Source organism: Onychostruthus taczanowskii, unplaced genomic scaffold (assembly GCF_017590055.1).
Source record: "Onychostruthus taczanowskii isolate IOZ18803 unplaced genomic scaffold, ASM1759005v1 scaffold157, whole genome shotgun sequence".
In the NCBI taxonomy this organism is placed as follows: domain Eukaryota; kingdom Metazoa; phylum Chordata; class Aves; order Passeriformes; family Passeridae; genus Onychostruthus; species Onychostruthus taczanowskii.
This window is the reverse complement of record NW_024498762.1, coordinates 687,326-706,189: the sequence shown is the minus strand read 5'-3', so window position 1 is coordinate 706,189 and position 18,864 is coordinate 687,326. Positions and strand designations below refer to the sequence as shown.

Genomic DNA, 18,864 nt, shown 5'->3' with positions numbered 1-18,864 from the left:
ATTTTCTGCTTTTCTCAGCGTGTTGCAAGGCTCTTGGGATTGTGGTTTGGGGTGATGGGAGACCCTTGGGGCTGAGCTGCTGGCCCCTCCTGGGATGGGGAGGGTGAGGTGGGTCCCAAGGTGGGCGCCTTTGCTGGTGAGGGGAGTCCATGGCTTCTGGGAAAGCTTTGTTTGGAAGAGAGTCTCTTTGGCTTTGGGAAGAAATGTGGTGGGAACATTAATCTGAGTGATGTCTCGAGGTAGGATAAGTTACACAGTTGTCCTCAGTTGGTCTCCATTGCTTTGCAGCTCATATCTATTGATCTGGCTTTCCTCATCTAGCTAAATGGATTACAGTTTTCTTCTCTTCCATCTTATATACGACCCACTCCCCCCATTTGTCTTCCCTGCTGTGCTCTGCTCTCCAGCTTTACCTATCGATCACCCACCTCTGTCTTCCAGTTCTTTCCTAACATAGCCACCTACCTCTTCTCTGTTCCGAGGGCTTTGCACTGGTTGTAACTCTGGGTGAAAATGAAATGGCTGAATAAACCCTGCAGGGTCGGGCTGCCAAAGGCAAGAGGGGCACTGCATGGGGACACAGCCTTGCAAATGTGTTATTTGACACCAACTCTGCACCTCAAGACATTTCTTGGAGGGACAAAAGAAAATATCTAGGAGTCCAGTTTGTAGAAGTCAGCAGCCTCAAGAGGGCTTTCTGTCTGGCTAATCCCACTTCCACAATCCTGTTTAATCCTGATGCAGCTGCTCTCTAAAAAGTGCTCGTACTTGAAAGCATCCCGGTTGTTGCACTACAATGGGAGCGCTCTTTATTACAGTACTAAATCTGTACAGGATCAGACAATGAAATTGGATGGAGGCCAGAGAGCACAACTGCCACTGTCATCCTGGGTTAGGGCTGATGGAAAAGTAATTTGTTTCCCAGTACAAGTGATTCTCTCGCTGAATAGATTGTGTTATTTGCAATATTAGCAAAGAATTTTCAGGGTAATTGTACTGACAAAAATAATTCCAGCAGACCCACTAGGATAATCCTTTCTATTTTTTCTCATCACTTATTTCACTAATTTGCTGATTGCGAGTCTATTAGTGCTAGAAATACTTATGAAATGGAAAAGCATCGCTGAGCCTATGGTGTGAAATTGAAATTGGCATCTCCCGATCCTGGATATTGTCAGGTTGGGTTGGCAAATACTCGCACCCCGCCTCAAAGACATGGATTAAACCGGACAGGAAAACAAGCAGCCAGACACAAGAATAACCATGTGGGCAAACCTCCAGTGAGTTAATCAAAGCGACAGGATGAATATGATTGCCAATCATAGCAGGGAAATCTGTTCCTTTCACTGAGAACTTATTTTAAAGAGATCTTCATCCAGAGGGATTTATATTCCCCCGCATGTGTATGCGTAACTCCCATTAATGTCAATATGCATTATATACGCACGCAACGAGGAAGAAAGCAGGGCTGGGGAAGATTAGTATTTTATAGTGTCTTATATTACAAGTTTGTAATGGGAATAATGAAATCACTTTGCTCCGTAGCTGCATCAACTGAGGCTGGCTTTGTTTTGCCATGATCAGGCCAAAGCCTTATCAGTCTTCCCTGGGTGAGCCTCCCACTAAAGTGGGGATGGTTTCCCCCAGAAAGAGCATGGTGGAATGAATTAAAAGTTTGAAGATTTTGATAATTGATTCAGAATACAATCTTCTGACTGTTCTAAATCAGATGATCTCCTGTTTGCACCCACTGAAACTACTGAGGGCCCCTAAATGGGATCAGCTTCAAATTTTATTAATAGGGAATTATTAGTTGTTATTAGGGAAAGTTTGTGTATCCACCCTGAGAAATACTTTCATTTCACAGGTTATGAAGAGAAATTGCATCTCCAGGCTGGTTTGCTGCTGCTGTGACAAACAGGAGCAGAGCAGCAGTGTGGCTATGTGTAGCTGTGCAATAAATCCTGTTACTCTGGCATATTTAAATGATATGTCAGCTGTCAGAAAATCCATATTTCACCAGTGTCATTCTTGGAAGCTCATATTTTATGACCATGTGTTTTCTATTAATGTAATTTTATAAATTTAAAATTTTCAAACATGGTACTAGAAATCTCCCTGTAAGGCAGCCCTGAAGATAAGTTATGGACAGAGAGAGAACAATAAAAAATGAGTCAGGAAGCTTCTCTAAGCTTTCTCCTTTAACTGCTCCCACTGAGGAGCAGCTCTAATGAAGAAAAGCACTTGTGTTTTGGGTATTTAGGGCAGAGTCAGTTAATGAATTAACCTTTCACACCAAGCACAAGCTGCAGCCAGCACTGCTCCTGTTGCACGTCCCAGGCAACAAACCAGCCCCTGGATTGGGAATAACCCCAGGAACTGTGCATACATTAACCACGTCACACTGACTTAACCTTTCCCTGTTGCTCATGCCACTTATACATTAGCCTTGTGTTGTTCCTTCTCTTTTTATTCCAGCCAAACCTTTTCCAAAGGCCTCTTCCCCCAGCCACAGCCCCTCCAGCAGTTACGTGAAGAGCACTTCATCTTCCTCCACAGGCTTCGACTACTCCCACGATGCTGAGGCTGCACACATGGCGGCCACTGCCATCCTCAACCTCTCTACCCGCTGCTGGGAGATGCCCGAGAATCTCAGCACCAAGCAGCAAGAGGCCCCTGGCAAGGTGGGTGAATGTGGCCAGGACCTACTGCCCAGGGGCCAAACTTGAAATTCAGGATGGGAGAGACACCTTGGTTTACCCTTCCTTTCATTTTGTTTTTTTAAATATAGAGGTAATGCAGGCACTCATTTAAAATCATCCTTTTGGGTCCCCACTTTGGGTTTGGAGGAGGGAATCATGGCTTTTTGAGTGATGTGGAGGTGCCTCGTGGTTCAAATTACCCATGTGAGGTGAGCATCAATCCCAAGACAAGTCTTGGGCTGAGACTGGATATTAGGAAATATTTATGATTTATGATGGTCAAGCCCTCGAAGTGGCTGCCCAGGGCAGTGGTGGAGTCACCATCCCTGGAGGGATTTAAAGGACATGCGGATGGGGCACCTGGGGACATGGTTCAGTGGTGGGCTTGGCAGTGCTGGGTGAATATTTTTGACTTGATGGTCTCAGAGGTCTTTTCCAATCTAAACAATTCTGTAATTCCATGATATTTCAGTTGCTCCCTGATCTGTATCTGATGCCATTTGAAGTTCCCCCAGTTGTGCCCAGTCTGACCTCCAGCTGTTTTTCAGAGGAACACAGGTTTTCCCGAAGTCCCACAGAGCACTCCCAACCTTGGGCAAATGTTTTGGATGCCATGAGGTGTCCTAAATGGCACTAGGTGCCTGCGTTCAATCAACTGAGTCAAAATGCCAAGGCTTGGTTGGATGGGACTTGGAGCAACCTGGGATAGTGGAAAGTGTTCCTGCTCATGGCAGGGAGGTTGGAATGAGCTGAGCTTTAAGGTCATTTCCAACCCAAACCATTCTAGTAGAGGGGTTCCTTTGCATGACATGCTCCTGAAACATTTAGGAAACATTTTTATGCAGCTCCTTCTACCTGACTGTGGAGAGGATGGGACATGAATCCCTGCCCACTGCATTGCAAAAGACAAACGGGGGCAAGATCCCCATGGGGACTTTGTGGCAGCTGCTAACGTTGGTTGTGTTTCCAACCTTTCAGTCCATGGACATTGAGGTGGATGAAAATGGGACTCTGGACTTGAGTATGAACAAACACCGCAAGCGGGAGAGCACCTTCCCCAGCAGCAGCAGCTGCAGCAGTAGTCCCAGCATGAAGTCCCCAGACGTGTCCCAGCGCCAAAACAGCACCAGTGCCACGAGCAGCACCATGACCTCCCCCCAGTCCAGCCAGACCTCCCGCCAGGACGAATGGGATGGGCCCATTGACTACACGAAACCAAACCGCCAGCGGGAAGAGGAGCCAGAGGAGGTGAGCGGTGCCTCTCGGTGCTTGAATAACAGCTCAGGGGACACTGAATGCCATGTTTGCCTGCACAGTTGTCTTGTTTTCCCCAGAATCCCCAGTTTTTCCGCTGAGCCAAGGAAAGAAATATTCCTGGCTTTGTCAGTGCAATCAGATATCAACCAGGCAGGAAGCAACTGCTCTTGGATCTGTTGGGAACCCACCATTTTACTTGTCCTGGGTCTGCAGTGTTTTCTTCATTGTAAATCCTGTCAGCTCCCTTGCAGCAGTGCTGCTTCTGGTGATGTTTTTCAGGATGATTTATATCTGCTATTAGCAGCTACAGCTCTGCATGGCACTGACATTAATCCTGCAGGTGGGGAATCCAGCCATGACTCCCAGCTGGGGTGGAGGTTCTGGCTCTGAGAGCATCACCTGCCTCTCTGCCCATGGAGAGGCTACTGAGGAAGAGTGTGAGGGGGTTGCACTGATCTTCATTCCTTCAAGACCTTGGGAAAGCCATGCGTAAATCCCAATCACAGACTGATTTACACAATTTTCCTAAAACCCCAGGAAATTACAGACTATTTGATCTCTGGGCTGGGTGCTCTGAGGTTCTTGCAGGGGGCTCAGGAGTGCTGGCAATGCTGCACTAACCCTTAGCTGCCACGAACTTGGGATTCTTTCCCATGACAGCTCAGCAGCAATGGCCACACCACAACTCTGCGCCTTTCCTTGCAGTCAGAGCCTGCTGCTCACTCTTTTGCCTCCTCGGAAGCTGATGAGCAAGAAGTGTCAGAGGAGAATTTTGAAGAGAGAAAATACCCAGGTGAAGTTACTTTAACCAACTTCAAGCTGAAATTCCTCTCCAAGGACATCAAGAAAGAGCTGCTCACGTAAGTCCTGCCTTCTTGTCTCTTCCTCTAAACTCTATTAATATGTACCTAGCCAGGATGGTTGGAAAAAAAATTAGTAAATACATTTTAAAAATAAGAACTGTAGCTCCCTGTACTATTGTGATTGATCTTACTCATCCTCCTACAACTGCTGATCAATGAGGCAAAATATGTTCCTACATTACTTTGCAGTGATGAAGGGAACCTGAAAGCTTTGTGCTCTGGATTCATGCACAGGGTTGTGGGAAACTCCTTTCAGGGCCAGTTTTTCCTGGTATTTTCCTGCAAGAGTGTTTCTGGCACGGTGACGGCACCTACCCAATGTCCTAATCTGCTGTTTTGGGACACTGGATGATGTTGTGGAATCAACAGCACCCAAGGGAACTCAGCACTTTCTTGAAGAGAGGGTTGAACACAAGATGTCTCATTGAGAAGACACCATTTGTTGGCTTAGAGCAATAGGTCCCAGCACTGTGATACTTCAAGAACACAAAATGTGACCTGAGGCTGCAGCAAGTTTGCTGTTGTGTTGCATTTTGCATTGGAGAGAGACCTTGACCCAGCTCACATCTGTCTGTCCATCGTGGGGGTGGAAGCACAGACCCAGACCTGCCCTATTGGATGGAGTATGGCTCTGCATCCACACCAATTCCCACAGGAATGGTTAATGTTTAAGGGTCTGAGCCAAACATGGCATCTTGGACCTGACTCTGGTCTAACAGCACACCAGAATCAGCCTGGAGGTTGTGATGGGGAGATTTCCCCTCCCAGGCATCCCAGCTGTTCCTGGCTTCTTTCCTGTGCATCTGACCCTCCCACACATCACACAGGGAGTTGGTGGGCACTGTTTTGCCCATCTCATCCAACCCACTCGTAATCTGCAGGCAGGAGGCTGAGGGAGCAGCCAGGCAGGGAGGAGATCTGTGGGGGCAGAGCAGCAGCAGCATCTTCCCTAAATGAGCAAAGCTCAGATCAGCTGCCCTACTCAAATCTCTAAAGGGTTTTTTAAAACCCACCAGTGAACAGCAATTTCTGAGCTGGAGCCCTGAAGTCCTCCTGTGCTTTAATTTTATTGTGATGGTAGAGAAATTTCCTAAATGGAAACAGCCGTGGAATAAATAAATGGTGTCATGGGCAGCCCTGAGCCTTCCCTCTCCATTTAATATCCTTGTTCCTTTCTGGCCCAGGGGCTGTAATGAATTAGCCATAGTTAACTCAGGAGCAGACTCGGCTGCTATGTCTGATGCTCTGTGTCTGGATTAGTTCTTGTGCCACTTCCAGGCAGATTCCCCTCACCTGTATCTGCCCACCACTCCCAGGCACAGCCAGAGGTCACAGTCCCTCCCTTTCAGCAGCAAACAGTGTTTGCAAGGTTTTCTTTGCAGCTGCAAGGGCTGGGAGAGAAAAAAAAAATCATTTCAGAAAACTGAAGTCTGAAGCACCTTATCTGAAATCTGAACAAGATGATTTCTGCAGCCAGAGTATGGCAGGAATGATCCAACCTGGCAGCAGCAGCCAGGGGTGGGCACGTCTGTCAGGCTGTGCCACCCATCAGGCTGTGTCAGTCCCCCACTGCCACCAAGCCCTCCCCTCAGCTAAAGGCTTTAAACACTTTCTTCGCCTTTGCCACAATTTTTTTCTCAATTTTTTTTTTTCAAATTGTGTTTTTAGGATCCTTATGATCTTTTAGAAGTAAAAAGGGAGGAAGGGGATCTGAAAGGGAAACAGCTGGTTTATATCCACGCAAATACAGAAACACACACCAAGATCTGATGGATGGGGCTGGTGTCAGGGGTCTGGCAGCAGGGCTGGACTGAGACACCCCAGACAGGCCCTGAGGGGGCTCTGCCCACCCGTGGGTTTTGGGGAATCCTTTCCTTTCCCGCACTTATGCTCTTTGTTGTTGTTGTTGCCCAGTTGCCCAACCCCAGGCTGTGATGGCAGTGGACACATAACGGGGAACTATGCCTCTCACCGCAGGTGGGTCGACATTTTCTACGTGTTTGAACTTTAAAAACAACTTTTTTTTTTCTTTTGGTATAGTTTGTGACCATGTGGATAGTTTGGTTCTGTTTCCTCCCCCCTTCTGTTGCCCCTCTCCCTCCCCAAGCCCCAGCCCTTTTTCTTGCAAGGGCTGGGAGATCTTTTCTTTTTTTTTTGGTTTTTTTTTTTTTTTTTTTTTGCTTATCCAGATATTCCATCTCTTCTCTTTCAGCCTTTCTGGTTGTCCTCTTGCTGACAAGAGCCTCAGAAACCTCATGGCTGCCCACTCTGCTGACCTCAAGTATGTTTGCGCTCAACTTGGAACTCCTTTTTTTTCTTTATTTCCACCCTTTTTTTCTCTCTTCTCCCTTCCTGCCCCCACACCTCTTGCTCTGCTTTTGCTTTTCCATCCCCTCCCTTCTCCTTTCAAAGAGCTGATCAAAACCTGCCTGTGAGGAGCTCTGGTGGAGTCCAGCTTCCAGCTGCTGCATTGAAGAGGCCATGGCATGGAGGAAGGATAATTTTGGGGAGGGGGCTGATGGCAATGATTGGAAATAACCTGGATGCTGGCAGGTTTCCTCTGGGCATTGTAGACATGTTATTTTCTTTTTCACTTGGCATCTTTTCCCAAGCTCTTGATGCCTAGTTTGGGCCATAACCCTTTTCATTTAACATTTTTGTCCATCTCAAATAATCCAGAGCCTGGATTTGTTTTTGGGTAGAGACTCAGCTGGGAGCTCACCGCCAGCACACAGCAAAGCCGACTCTTTTGGAAAACCTGGGGTGCTATTTTTATTCTGCTTTTTAGGGGCTGTTTGGGATGTAGTGAGAGATGCTCCTCTTCATTTCCATTTGTGAGGGAATGAAAGAAGGAGTGAGCAAATGCTTGGTAAGGCCAGATCCTGAGCCAGTGGTCAAGAGCTCACAGAAACCCAAACTTCCATTCCCATTGCTGTTTCTGAAGGGAGGGACCTGGTTTTGGCATTTTCATTCAGGTATCTTCCTCTGAATCCCATATTCAGCTTTGCTGTCTTCTCCAAACTCCTCCTTCTCAGTAGGAGCTTATTTTTCACAGGTGGGTTTCCCAAACGCTCTCTTAGGTTGCCTTACCTAAAGGAAGGTGAAATTTTATTTAGTTGGGAACACTGGGGACACCCCAACCCTCTCCACCCAATCTTCATCTCTGGTGTAAAATCCATTGAGAATTTTTTTTCATCATCTCTTTCATGGGCCCGGCCTATCCTTGCAGGCTGAGTCTCCTCTGAGTTCCCAGTCTTGCTGCATCCAGGTTTTGGACCATTTAGACACTGAGCTAACTGAGGAGCCTCCACTGGGAGTAAAGCCTCATGAAGAGCTTTACATTGCACAGGGCCATCATGAAAAAACCCAAAAGTGCTGTGCCCTGTGTGCAGTCAGAGATTTCTGGAGCCCCACTTGTCACTAAGGCCATTGGAAAAGTCCCAAATCCCTCTGTGGTGGCTCCTGGACTTCTCTGTGTCCCACCACCAGTGTGGGGCTGGTGCCAGGAAAAGTGTTAGCTAACTACCTGCTCCTTATCACAGAGGTGGACAAAGTGGCAGGATTAGCTGATATTAATAGAATTTGCTGGTGGATGGCAAGGCCTGCTGTGATTAGTGCTAAGTACCCTTAATCACACGCTACAGACCATCCACATTCTGAAAGGACCTCTTCAAAGAGCTGTGCTGATCTGCTGTTTCTCCAACAGTTTGAAAGAACAGCCAAGTTATCAGACAATTAGTGTTAAAGATATTAAAAGCTCTCAGGAGCTTTTTTGTCCGGCCCTTACTGGCCATTACCAGTAAGGGCTGGACAAAAAGCAAGCGGGCCCATCCCTGAGACAGAGCATCGCGTCCAGCCTTGCTGTGTTCACTTCTGGCATCCAATGTCATTGCTTTTTATCAAAATTCTGTGTAAAAAAGGAGACTTCTGGCCTAAAAAAGGCTTGTCAATATTATTTCCTCAAATACAACTCTTTTTTTTTTTTTTTTTTTTCCTATGTCCTGGTGAGGATGGGAGAAGAGGAGGGAGGAAGGGATTTTGAGATATTACAGATTGCATAGTCATAGCTTTTCAGAACTCCAGATAAGACCATGTCAGTGTTTCTATTATAAATTCTATTTCAGGGGTTAATATCCCTGATATAAAAAAAAATAGCTCCAGGCTGGAACATGCAATAAAAGGTCTCTGTTGGTATGATTTGACTCCAGATAATTAAAAATAAAAATCAAATTACTTCTCTCTCCTCTTTAAAAATCCTGAAAGGAAGAGTTTGGTGTTAGTGTTTTCATAATTTCCTCCCACCCTGAAGCTAGAACAACAGGGAAATAGTTTTGCTTTCTACTGTAACAGTGTAGAGCTGGGAAATATCCCAGTCATCTCGCAAAGCTGCAATTTCTAAACGAGTTGAAGAATTTTCACCCTCACTGAGGTCCTGCTGGATGTGTCCTGCCCTTACTGCACCAGACCCGTGCACTTATGTTTTCCTGGCTCTGAGCCTCCCTGTTATCCCTCTGGGACCAAGCCATGTCCCTGCTCTCTCACCCGAGGTGAGGTGCCAATTTTTTTTTTGCCAACGGAGATTATTCAGTGACCTGCAAACACCAAAGTCTCCCTCAGAGCTGCTGCAGAGAGGAGAATTTTGAAATTTTCTGAACAAAAAGAGAAGGCTTTTTTAAAAGCTGTTTTTCAAGCTGCCAAACTAAAGTCTCCTGTGGAAACTATTGCTCCCCTGGCTCTCAGGGGGCAGAGCAGCAGGGCAGAATCACAGAACAGTCTGGGTTGGAAGGGACCTTAAAGGCCAAACCCCCTGCAGTGAGCAGGGACATCTTCACCTACATCAGGCTGCTCAGAGCCCTGTCCAGCTTTAGGGAAAGCATCCTGCCTTTCCCAAGGGCCCTGGACTCAGGGGCTGCCAGTGCATCCCCATCATTTCACTGCCATGTCCTGGAGACACCAACCCCTGCCCTGGTGCAGGTACCAACCAGCCATCCAAACCAGGCACTGGTGGCTTTAAAAACAGGGCTGGAGAAAGTGGGGACACCGAAAACCCCTTCCCCGAGGAGAAAGGGTGCTCTGGGAGCTCCTGGATGAGCTTTGCTCAGAGGGAGAAGTGAGCATCTCCCCCTGGTCCTGGGCAGCACCGTGCATTTCCCCCGCACACCCCCTCCCCCGGCCTCAATCACTTGACTCAAAAAGCCCTGGCTAATTGGCAGGCTGGCGTGCACATCCTCTGCAAACACTCCTCGCCTCTCTTCCTTGTCCCCATGACAACTTTCATGTCGGCCGCGTCACCTCCAGCACCGGGAGCAGATCTTTGTGCAGTGCTCCTGCCCGTCCCTCCCCGTTAATGATGTGCTGCTAACTCGGGCCATCCTCTGCGTGCACTGGGTGGGCTCACAGCCCCCACCAGCCCTTGCTGGAGAGTTTGGGGTGATCACAGCAGCCACCTCCAGCCTTTGCTGGAGGTCTCTGGAGTAGTTTCTTGGGTCCCCAAGACGAAGGAGGAATGATTGATTCTGACTCCCTGCTCTTAGAAGGCTAATTTATTATATTATGATATTATATTATGTTAAAGAATGCTATACTAAAACTATACTAAAAAATAGAGAAAGGTTACAGACAGAAGGCTTAACAAGAATGAATGAAAACTCGTGACTCTCCAGAGTCCCAACACAGCTGGACTGTCATTAAGTAAAAACAATTCACATGAAACCAACCAAACAATCACCTACCACATTCCAAAGCAGCAAAACAGGAGAAGCAAATCAGATAATCCTTATTTACATTTTTCTCTGAGGCCTCTCAGCTTCCCAGGTAGAAGAATCCTGGGCAAAGAGATTTTTCAGAAAATGTGACGGTGACACACCTGGAAACTCATGGCAGCAGAGGCACCTTCAAAGGTCACTCTGCAAGCCAGCAGCTGAGGACTCGGGGGCAGAGTCTGCACCAAAAGGCACCGTCTGTGGTGACCCGGTGGTCCCCAGCCCGAGGGCCCTCACAGGCCGTCCCTGCTGACTCCCTGTCCCCTGTCCATGGTGCTGTGCAAGGACTAACCTATCCTTTTTCCCCCTGTTTCTCCACCATTTGCCATCAGAAGCATTGGACAGTTCTTTTGCACTCTGTGGACCCTCCTGCCACGGGCTGCCCACTTGCCCTCACTGAGATTATGCTCTCCAAGTCACCCAGGCCTGAGCAAAAGCCTTCTGTAGGTGGTGGCCATGGTGGCCCTGCTGCCCAGAGCTGCCAGCTGTTTTTCTGGTTTCTGGTCTCTGCTCGGGCCCATCCTGCTGGCCCTGGACGGCCCTTGCTGTCTCCTTGTGCCTTCCTAAAGATGACAAACATTGTCCTGGAGGGGCATTTTAACTCATTATCAACTCCTGAGCTGTGCCCTTCACGAGGGTGGGGACACAGGCTGGGACCTGTGTCCTCTCAAGGGAGAGCAGCTCCTCACTGTGCTCCCAGCTTCCCAAGATGTTCCTCTCCAATGTCACATCATGCAGAGATGCACTGATTTCAGTACCACGGATATTACAGACCAAATCTTGTCCTTACAGAGGGGGAAGGGGCAGGAAGGAAAAACCTGCTCCTGTGCTGGCAGTGCCCAGATTTCTCTTTGAGAAGAGCTGTCACAGAGTGTCGCTCCCCTGCTCACATCCCCAGGCTAATCCGAGCCTCCCTTGCCTCTGCAGGTGCCCTACTCCTGGTTGTGATGGCTCTGGTCACATAACAGGAAATTATGCATCACACAGAAGGTAAGATCTCCCTTAAATTATTTTCTCTCTAGTCTCTTTCTGTGTTGCTTTCTTTTTCTTCTTCTTTTTTTTTTTTTTCCTCCTGCAGTGGGCAGAGTTGTAAAGTTCTGAATAAAACATTAATGTTACTGACAACTGAAGCCTATTTTCATCTCTTTAATCTGACTTCTTTTTTTTTTTTTCTGATGTTTTCAGAATCTGATTAGAAGCTCCTTTCAACAGAATAAAAGACAAAGGGTCAGATTTTAGCTGATGCAATGTTCCTGTTAATATTGCTACCTATTTATGACTTCTATTATCACTTTAGAACATTAATAGCACAGATCTGAGCCTTCTGTTTCAACAATTCCATTAAACATTGCAGGCTGTTAGCAGATATCTTCTTATCTAGACACCATTAATTACTGTCCATCTCCCTCAATTTTTTACTATTTTTTTTCTTTCTGACTTCTCCTCGTGATGTGAAGCTGCAAAACGAGAGAGATCAAAAACACTGTGCCAAATTCAAGGGAAAGATGACTGAAGCGGGGGAATAGCAAATGCAGAGATTCTGCCAGTGAGACAGGCCTTTCTTCTCTTTTTAACCACAGTCTGTCAGGCTGCCCTCGTGCCAAGAAAAGTGGGATCAAGATCACCCCGACAAAGGATGATAAAGAAGACCCAGAGCTGATGAAGTAAGTCTGGAAATAACTCCTGAGCAGAGCCTGTCACTCCATCCACTTCACCTCACACAGATTTACGTGTGAGGTGGGATCAGCACCCACCCCACATCCCCCCCTCACTCGTGCTGCTTTGAGCACCCTCTACCAAAGCTCTTTGCTGTGTTTTGGTGTTGTAGTTTTGATATTTGATGGAAATCTCAGGTGGTGGGGAGGTAATGATGTCGTTTTCTTGCAGGTATGAAAGGTAGGTTGGTAGGGCACAAACAGTTTCTCTGCTAGCTGTACTTTATCTAATTCCTGGAAAACCACAGCAGTGGTGTAAATGAGGGTAAAACCCCACAGCCAAGTCAAACATTGCAGGTTTTTGGGAAGCAATGGGCAGGCAAGGGCTGATGGAGTAGAAACTACCCAGCACTGAGTTGGGTCAGGATCTGGTAACCCTGAATAAACTGTGTTTTGTGGAGTCTTTGCCAGGGCAGAATATTTGAAGTGAACTGGAAAAAACCCTCTCTCTGCTGCCTCAGGCTGAAGTTTTCAAAACCCAGGGGGTTTATTCCTGTGGGGAATAGAGATTTGAAATTGCTTAGCCCACCTCAGGACTTTTCATGAGCTGAGAAATCCATTTGTCCTGACTTTTAGCAAGTCTGAACATCACAGGCTCAGCATGTGGGGTCTGGGATCTCTATCTCCTTACACAGCTACAGGACATGAAAGGCAGCACTGACTCCAGGACCCTACTTTTTTTTTTTTTTTTTTTTGGGGGGGGGGGGGGTTTGGGTTTTTTTTTGTTACCTCAGAGCATCTCCAGCCTTTTTGAAGCCTGTACACTCACCCAGCAAGTACAGGTGGAAGGGGTAAAAAGAAACATGGAAAAAATTACCAACCACTTCTGTGTTTCTGGTTGCCCATGAGTGCTGGTGTATCTGTCCAAACCCCTTTGGCTCAGCAGACTGTCTCCAAATGGAGCTTTTTAAAAAATATTTCACTCCCAGGGCAGGTCTTGCCCTCAGAGAGGAGCAGAGGTGGATATCCCCATGTGCCCAGGTTTTGGCCTGGAGCAGAGGCTGAGCCAAAGCAGGACCCAGAGGGGGTGGAAGAACCCTGTGGGGGCCGTGGGAAGCTGGGATGTGGCTGCTGGGAGGGAAGGACCTTTCAGAAAAAGATGGTATTTGAGCCATCTGCTCTGTTCTTCCTCCTCAGTCTACAGGAAGGAAAGCCTCTCAGTTAAATGAGCCGTGTGATAATTAGCAGGAGTTTGCAGAGTTTATTAAAAATTAAGCAACCTACTTGAGAATCTGCAGGAAAGAAACCTCTTTTGGCTCAAATACATTGAATTGCTGGTGGTGTTGCAAGGCTGTGCCATTAACCAGTGACACAGAGAAGGAAAAGGCAGGCAGCAAATTGGTGATGTGCAACTGCTGGCTGTACCTTTGTTCTCACCATGGTTGGAGCCCCCGCTTGGGAGGTCACCCCTCTCCATGGTTTCCCCAGGGACACATGGCCTGTGGGGCTGGGGAAGCTGTGGTTTTGCTCATTTGTGCCTTCCCCATTCAGGGCAGGACAGAGCTGTTTCCCCAGTGTGGTTTCTCTGCACAGAAATCACTTCCCAGTGCAAGGTGAAAGGAGTTTTTGTGTGGCTGTTTTGTTGTGGAGCACACAGTGGGGGCTGGCAGGACACCCACAGCAGAGTGAGGGTCCCCACCAGCATCCTCACCAGGGGCTGGGTTTCTCCTAGTCCACCCTAAAGATCCAAACACTGGGAAGATAAAGTTGCAAGAAATCATTTAATTGTTTTGGTTGAAAGGGATGTTAAATTTCACCTCATTCCAACCCTCTGCCATGGGGTGGGACACCTTCCTCTAGACCAGATTTCTCAAAGACCCATCCAGTCTGGCCTTGGACACTTCCAGAGGTGGGGCATCCATAGATTATCCAGGTTCCAGGCTCCAAATGGGGCTGGATTTTCTGACTCCTAGAAAGTTGGTGCCATCCACCCCCAGACAGGTCTTGGTGGAACCATGGACATGGGTGCAGGAAATGTGAGATGGAAATGTGAAATGTGAAATGTGAGGGTCTCTGCAGCTGCAGGAGGAGGAGGCATTCCCTAACATCCCATTAACCAGGGACACAGGGCCCAGACAGCAACCCCCCTCTTCCAGTACACCCAGGAGGAGCAGAAACTCCTCTGAGATGTGCAAAATAATGTGGCACAACAATCCCTGGCTGGTGCCTCCCCCGAGCCTGTGGCAGTGTTTGTCCCAGCACCCACGGCAAGGTGTGCCTGGTGTGGGTTTATGTTAAGGAGCTTTGGCTCTAAATCCTTCCTCTGTCTGCACTGAACTCCACTTGGAACCCAGCCGAGTTTTGCACATCGTCACCGAGGAGAAAGTCATTTAGTCCCTGTTGTTTGTGCTGTTCATCCTTCAAGTAATTTGCTGCAGATGTGATTGAACAGATCACCTCAACCTTCAGCCCAGCCCATCCAGCAGAAGCATCCACAGGTGTCTAATTGATCAAACGCTACTGGTGCTCCCATTAAATAATAATAATATTTAAAAAAATAATTTAAAATATGTCCAAGACAGCTGTTTTGCACAATAGGGCTCTGGTTTATTTTTTAACAATGAAAATGTAATAAAAGTTAAATTAACGGTGTAAAATATGTAATGGCTGGGCTGTAAAAGCTGCATACGAAATGCTGGGGTTTGTCTCTTTCTCTCTTGCTCTTCCCCCCTCTCCCCCTTCTCCTTTTCCTCCTGAGGATTCAGTAATTTGCTCGTGATCATATAAAAGCAATGATGTTATGAATTTACTGAGGATCCTGCTGGCAGGGATATTATAAGTGAATTGTGCTGCATTTGCAGCTGATTAAAATCGAGATCAGCATTTTTCAAATTATCTTGGGAAAAGGCTGGGTGTAGGGCCCCCCCTTTTGCTGTCATCTCCCTTTTGTGTGGAATGTAAACAATCAGGGCAATAATTTCTGCGGTGAAATGCAGCTTGTGATTTTCAGGAGCAGCTCCACGAATGCTTTTGCTGGAGAGCCTCAAAGTCCCTAATTGCTTCCAAACTAAGGACATGGGGGCTATTTTTGTCATTTCTTACCTCCTTCTACCTCCTTTATTTTTTGAGTAACCTTCCTTGAGTAATAAACTTTTAACTGTATTTATAATTGACAAGCATTTTTAAAACAAATGCAAACCACAGCAGAAACCCTGATAGATACACTAAGCTTGTAGGATGGCAGGTATTAGGGAGAATGCCATTAGGTGAGGAGGGAGGAAAGAGGTGCCTTTTAGAGAGCCACTCGTGAGCTTGGCAGTAACACAAGTTGTGTTGGTGCTCCCAAAGGCTCCTCACAGCTCCTGTGTGTTTTAACTGGCAATAAAGAGGCAGAAGTCTGGCAAGGGCAGGGCTCATGTGCTGCCTTGATGATAATTCCCACTTTATCTCCTTGAGAGCGTGGGTTGATCTCCCCAGAGAGGCAGGATGTGAACCAGGAGGAGGAGGAGGAGGCGAGCGAGACCATCCTGTGGCTGCAGGGTGAGGGTGGTTCAGTGATTTGTCCTGTTTGACGGGGTGCAGGCTCAGAAACCCCTCGGATGCCCTCCTGGCAGGAACGGGGTTGCAGCTCTTTGTGCAGAGCCTGAACAGCTCCTGGCTCAGGGACTGGCTCCTGGGGAGGGCTGTGTCCCCAGGGACACAGACAGCGCTCCTATGCTGTGTTGACTGTGCTGGTGCAGGGTGATAAGAGATGAGCCTGGGTTCATCAGCAGTGACACAGGGCAGAGCCAGCAGCACCTGTGTGATGGCTCAGTGTGAGTGTCAGCCTTGGGGTACATCAGGATCCCACATCAGGCAGCCCAACCTGACATTTTTGTCCCCAGTGAGGCACCAAATACCTGGTTTCTGAAACCACTGGGACTACTTTTGCCACATGTGATGTGACCTCCACAGACTTCCCTCCTGCAGAATTCTCCTTTATTCTCTTTGTCTCTTTTGAAGGAGCAGTCATAGCTCTTAATTCCCCATCTGCCATTTCCATCAACCAGCTACCTCCCCTATAAACTCCAGACGAGACCCAAATACAAATGCTCTCTTCCCAGGCTTCCTCATTCCTGCTCATCAACAATTTCCTTCCTTTCTTTATTCCTTCCTTCTGTTCCTTCCCCTTGATGTAACTTTGGCTGGTTGCCCCTGCCCAGGTGTCCCGTTCCGGGCTGCGTCGGGCTGGGACACATCAGCGGCAAGTACGCGTCCCACCGGAGCGCCTCGGGATGCCCCCTGGCAGCCCGCAGGCAGAAGGAAGGATCACTCAACGGCTCCTCCTTCTCCTGGAAGTCCTTGAAGAACGAAGGCCCAACCTGCCCCACCCCAGGCTGTGACGGTTCTGGCCACGCCAACGGGAGCTTCCTCACTCACAGAAGGTAAATCCCGGGCTTTACATCAGTGTGAGTGTGATGATTTTGTTGTGGATAAATCTACCTGCCCCAAGATGCTGCTTGAGCAGCATTCATATCCTCATGCCAGGCTCAAGAACTGAACTGAAATTTTGGTGCTGAACTGTGATATTGATGCTGAGTTCATTCAGGTTGAAGCTTACTGAACGGAGAAAATGTGTGGTTGTTTTAATATTCACAGAATCAGAATGGTTCAGGTTGGAAGGGACCTTAAAGATCATCTCATTCCAACCCCTGCCACAGGCAGGGACACTTTCCACTATTCCAGGCTGCTCCAAGCTCTGTCCAACCTGGCATTCCAGCAATATCTTCCACAGCTTCTCTGGGCAGCACTGGCCTCATCACATTCACAGGGAAGAATTTCTCCCTAACCTCAACTCTAAATCTCTATTTGCATGCTGAGCAAATAGAACACAATTTGAGCACCACAAATAGGAGCTTGGTGCCCAAGACAACCAGACTCTTCTCACCCTCCTCACCTGGCACACCTCCTCTTTTAGAAAGCAATGTGTTTTTAATCACTGCTTAAAGAAAATCGCTCTCACTTTATAAATGGGGTGTTTTGTGGCGGCATTCATAAAGCAATTTCCTCTGTACCATAAAAAGCTTTTAGAAGAACTGTCTCGCAGCTTGAATTCCACCAAATGGCACATGTTCTTATGTTGGGAACATAAGCACCTATAAATACTGAGAGTTTATGAAACCCCTTTTTACTTGTTTTTCAGTTTGTCAGGGTGTCCAAGAGCTACTTTTGCTGGGAAGAAAGGAAAACTCTCAGGGGATGAAATTCTCAACACAAAGTTCAAGACCAGCGACGGTAAGATTTTTCACTCCTTTGCCTTGCAGGTGTGTCAGGGTGTTGAGCCCATAGATTTTTTTCTTTTTAGACTGGGAGGTTTAAGCTGAAATCTGGGCACAGATTTCAAGGACACCATGTACTTTGAAGACCCATTCCTTGTGTTTTCTGGGTGTTTGTGCTGGCATGGTACCAGTCTCACTCCTTGAGTCACACATTTTAAGGGAGCAACAATAAAGAAGGCAAAAGAAGTAATGCTGAAATTCAGATTTCTTTTTTTCATATATTCACTGGCATTTTTTACAAATCCCTTGCAGTCATTCAGCGATTTTCACCTATTCATGGCTTTTAATACTGAGATATTTCTGGATCTGGAATTTTGTTAGCGATGGCACTTTGCATTTCCAGTGCTATTAGTGAGCTTTCTGTGGTATTTGACAAGGTTCAAGCATTGAACTTGATAGTTTGGAACCTATAAATACCTGCACTCCTCTAGAAATATTGCTTTATTTTATGGAGCTCGTAATTTCTCATCAAGATATGCATTAGTTTTTTAAATGGCATCATTCCAAGCTCAGGATTAGAGAGAGTGACCTGACTGTTCAGGACAATCAACCTTGCTGGGTGTGGGGATGTGTTGGACCCCAACTGCTCTGCTGTCCTTTGCTTTTGCATTTACATATTGACCTGTTCAAGTATCATTGAACTGTGACAATAAAAATATTAATTATAAAAAAATAGAAAGAAAAAGGCAGGTGAGAGGTATGTCCTGTTTCAAGGATGTAAAAGCTAGGTAAGGACGGCGCAGCAGGATGGGCTCAGCAGAAAGCCCAACAGTTTTACTTCTCCCAAGAGCATTTGTTGACTGCCCCTGACCTTCCCTCCCGCAGTTCTGGAGAACGATGAGGAGATCAAGCAGCTGAACAAGGAGATCAGCGAGCTGAACGAGTCCAACTCGGAGATGGAAGCAGCCATGGTGAAACTCCAGTCCCAGGTTTGTGTCCTTGGCCATGCATTCAAGCCCAGGGCTGATGGGTGTCGGTGGGTGCCCCGGTGAGGGTTGGTGACCCTGCTGTGCTCCTTGCTCCACAGATCTCCACCATGGAGAAGAACCTGAAGAACATTGAGGAGGAAAACAAAATCATAGAGGAGCAAAATGAAGCCCTGTTCCTGGAGCTCTCAGGGTTGAGCCAGGCTCTCATCCAAAGTCTTGCCAACATCCGCCTTCCGCACATGGTAAGAAACTTTGACAGTGCTCACCCCAAGCTGGCGTCATCGAGGGAGCTGTGCCAAACCCAATTCATGATAAGGCTTTTTCACAATTAAAGAGTGGGAGAATTTCTTTCCATACACCTATGTGTCCTTTGTAAGA

General features: G+C 47.3%; 1 protein-coding gene across 1 annotated transcript in view; it reads left to right on the top strand.

The window, feature by feature from the left end:
- The window catches only part of MYT1 (myelin transcription factor 1), a 32,786-nt gene that overhangs the window by 12,218 nt on the left and 1,704 nt on the right, over positions 1 to 18,864 (top strand). Inside the window, exons 10-20 of the mRNA XM_041399156.1 lie at positions 2,560 to 2,684; positions 3,681 to 3,950; positions 4,665 to 4,819; positions 6,737 to 6,799; positions 7,035 to 7,103; positions 11,512 to 11,574; positions 12,165 to 12,248; positions 16,442 to 16,663; positions 17,422 to 17,513; positions 18,383 to 18,486; positions 18,585 to 18,728. Coding sequence (XP_041255090.1) covers positions 2,560 to 2,684; positions 3,681 to 3,950; positions 4,665 to 4,819; positions 6,737 to 6,799; positions 7,035 to 7,103; positions 11,512 to 11,574; positions 12,165 to 12,248; positions 16,442 to 16,663; positions 17,422 to 17,513; positions 18,383 to 18,486; positions 18,585 to 18,728 — 1,391 coding nt within the window. The remainder of the gene's footprint in view (positions 1 to 2,559; positions 2,685 to 3,680; positions 3,951 to 4,664; positions 4,820 to 6,736; positions 6,800 to 7,034; positions 7,104 to 11,511; positions 11,575 to 12,164; positions 12,249 to 16,441; positions 16,664 to 17,421; positions 17,514 to 18,382; positions 18,487 to 18,584; positions 18,729 to 18,864) is intronic.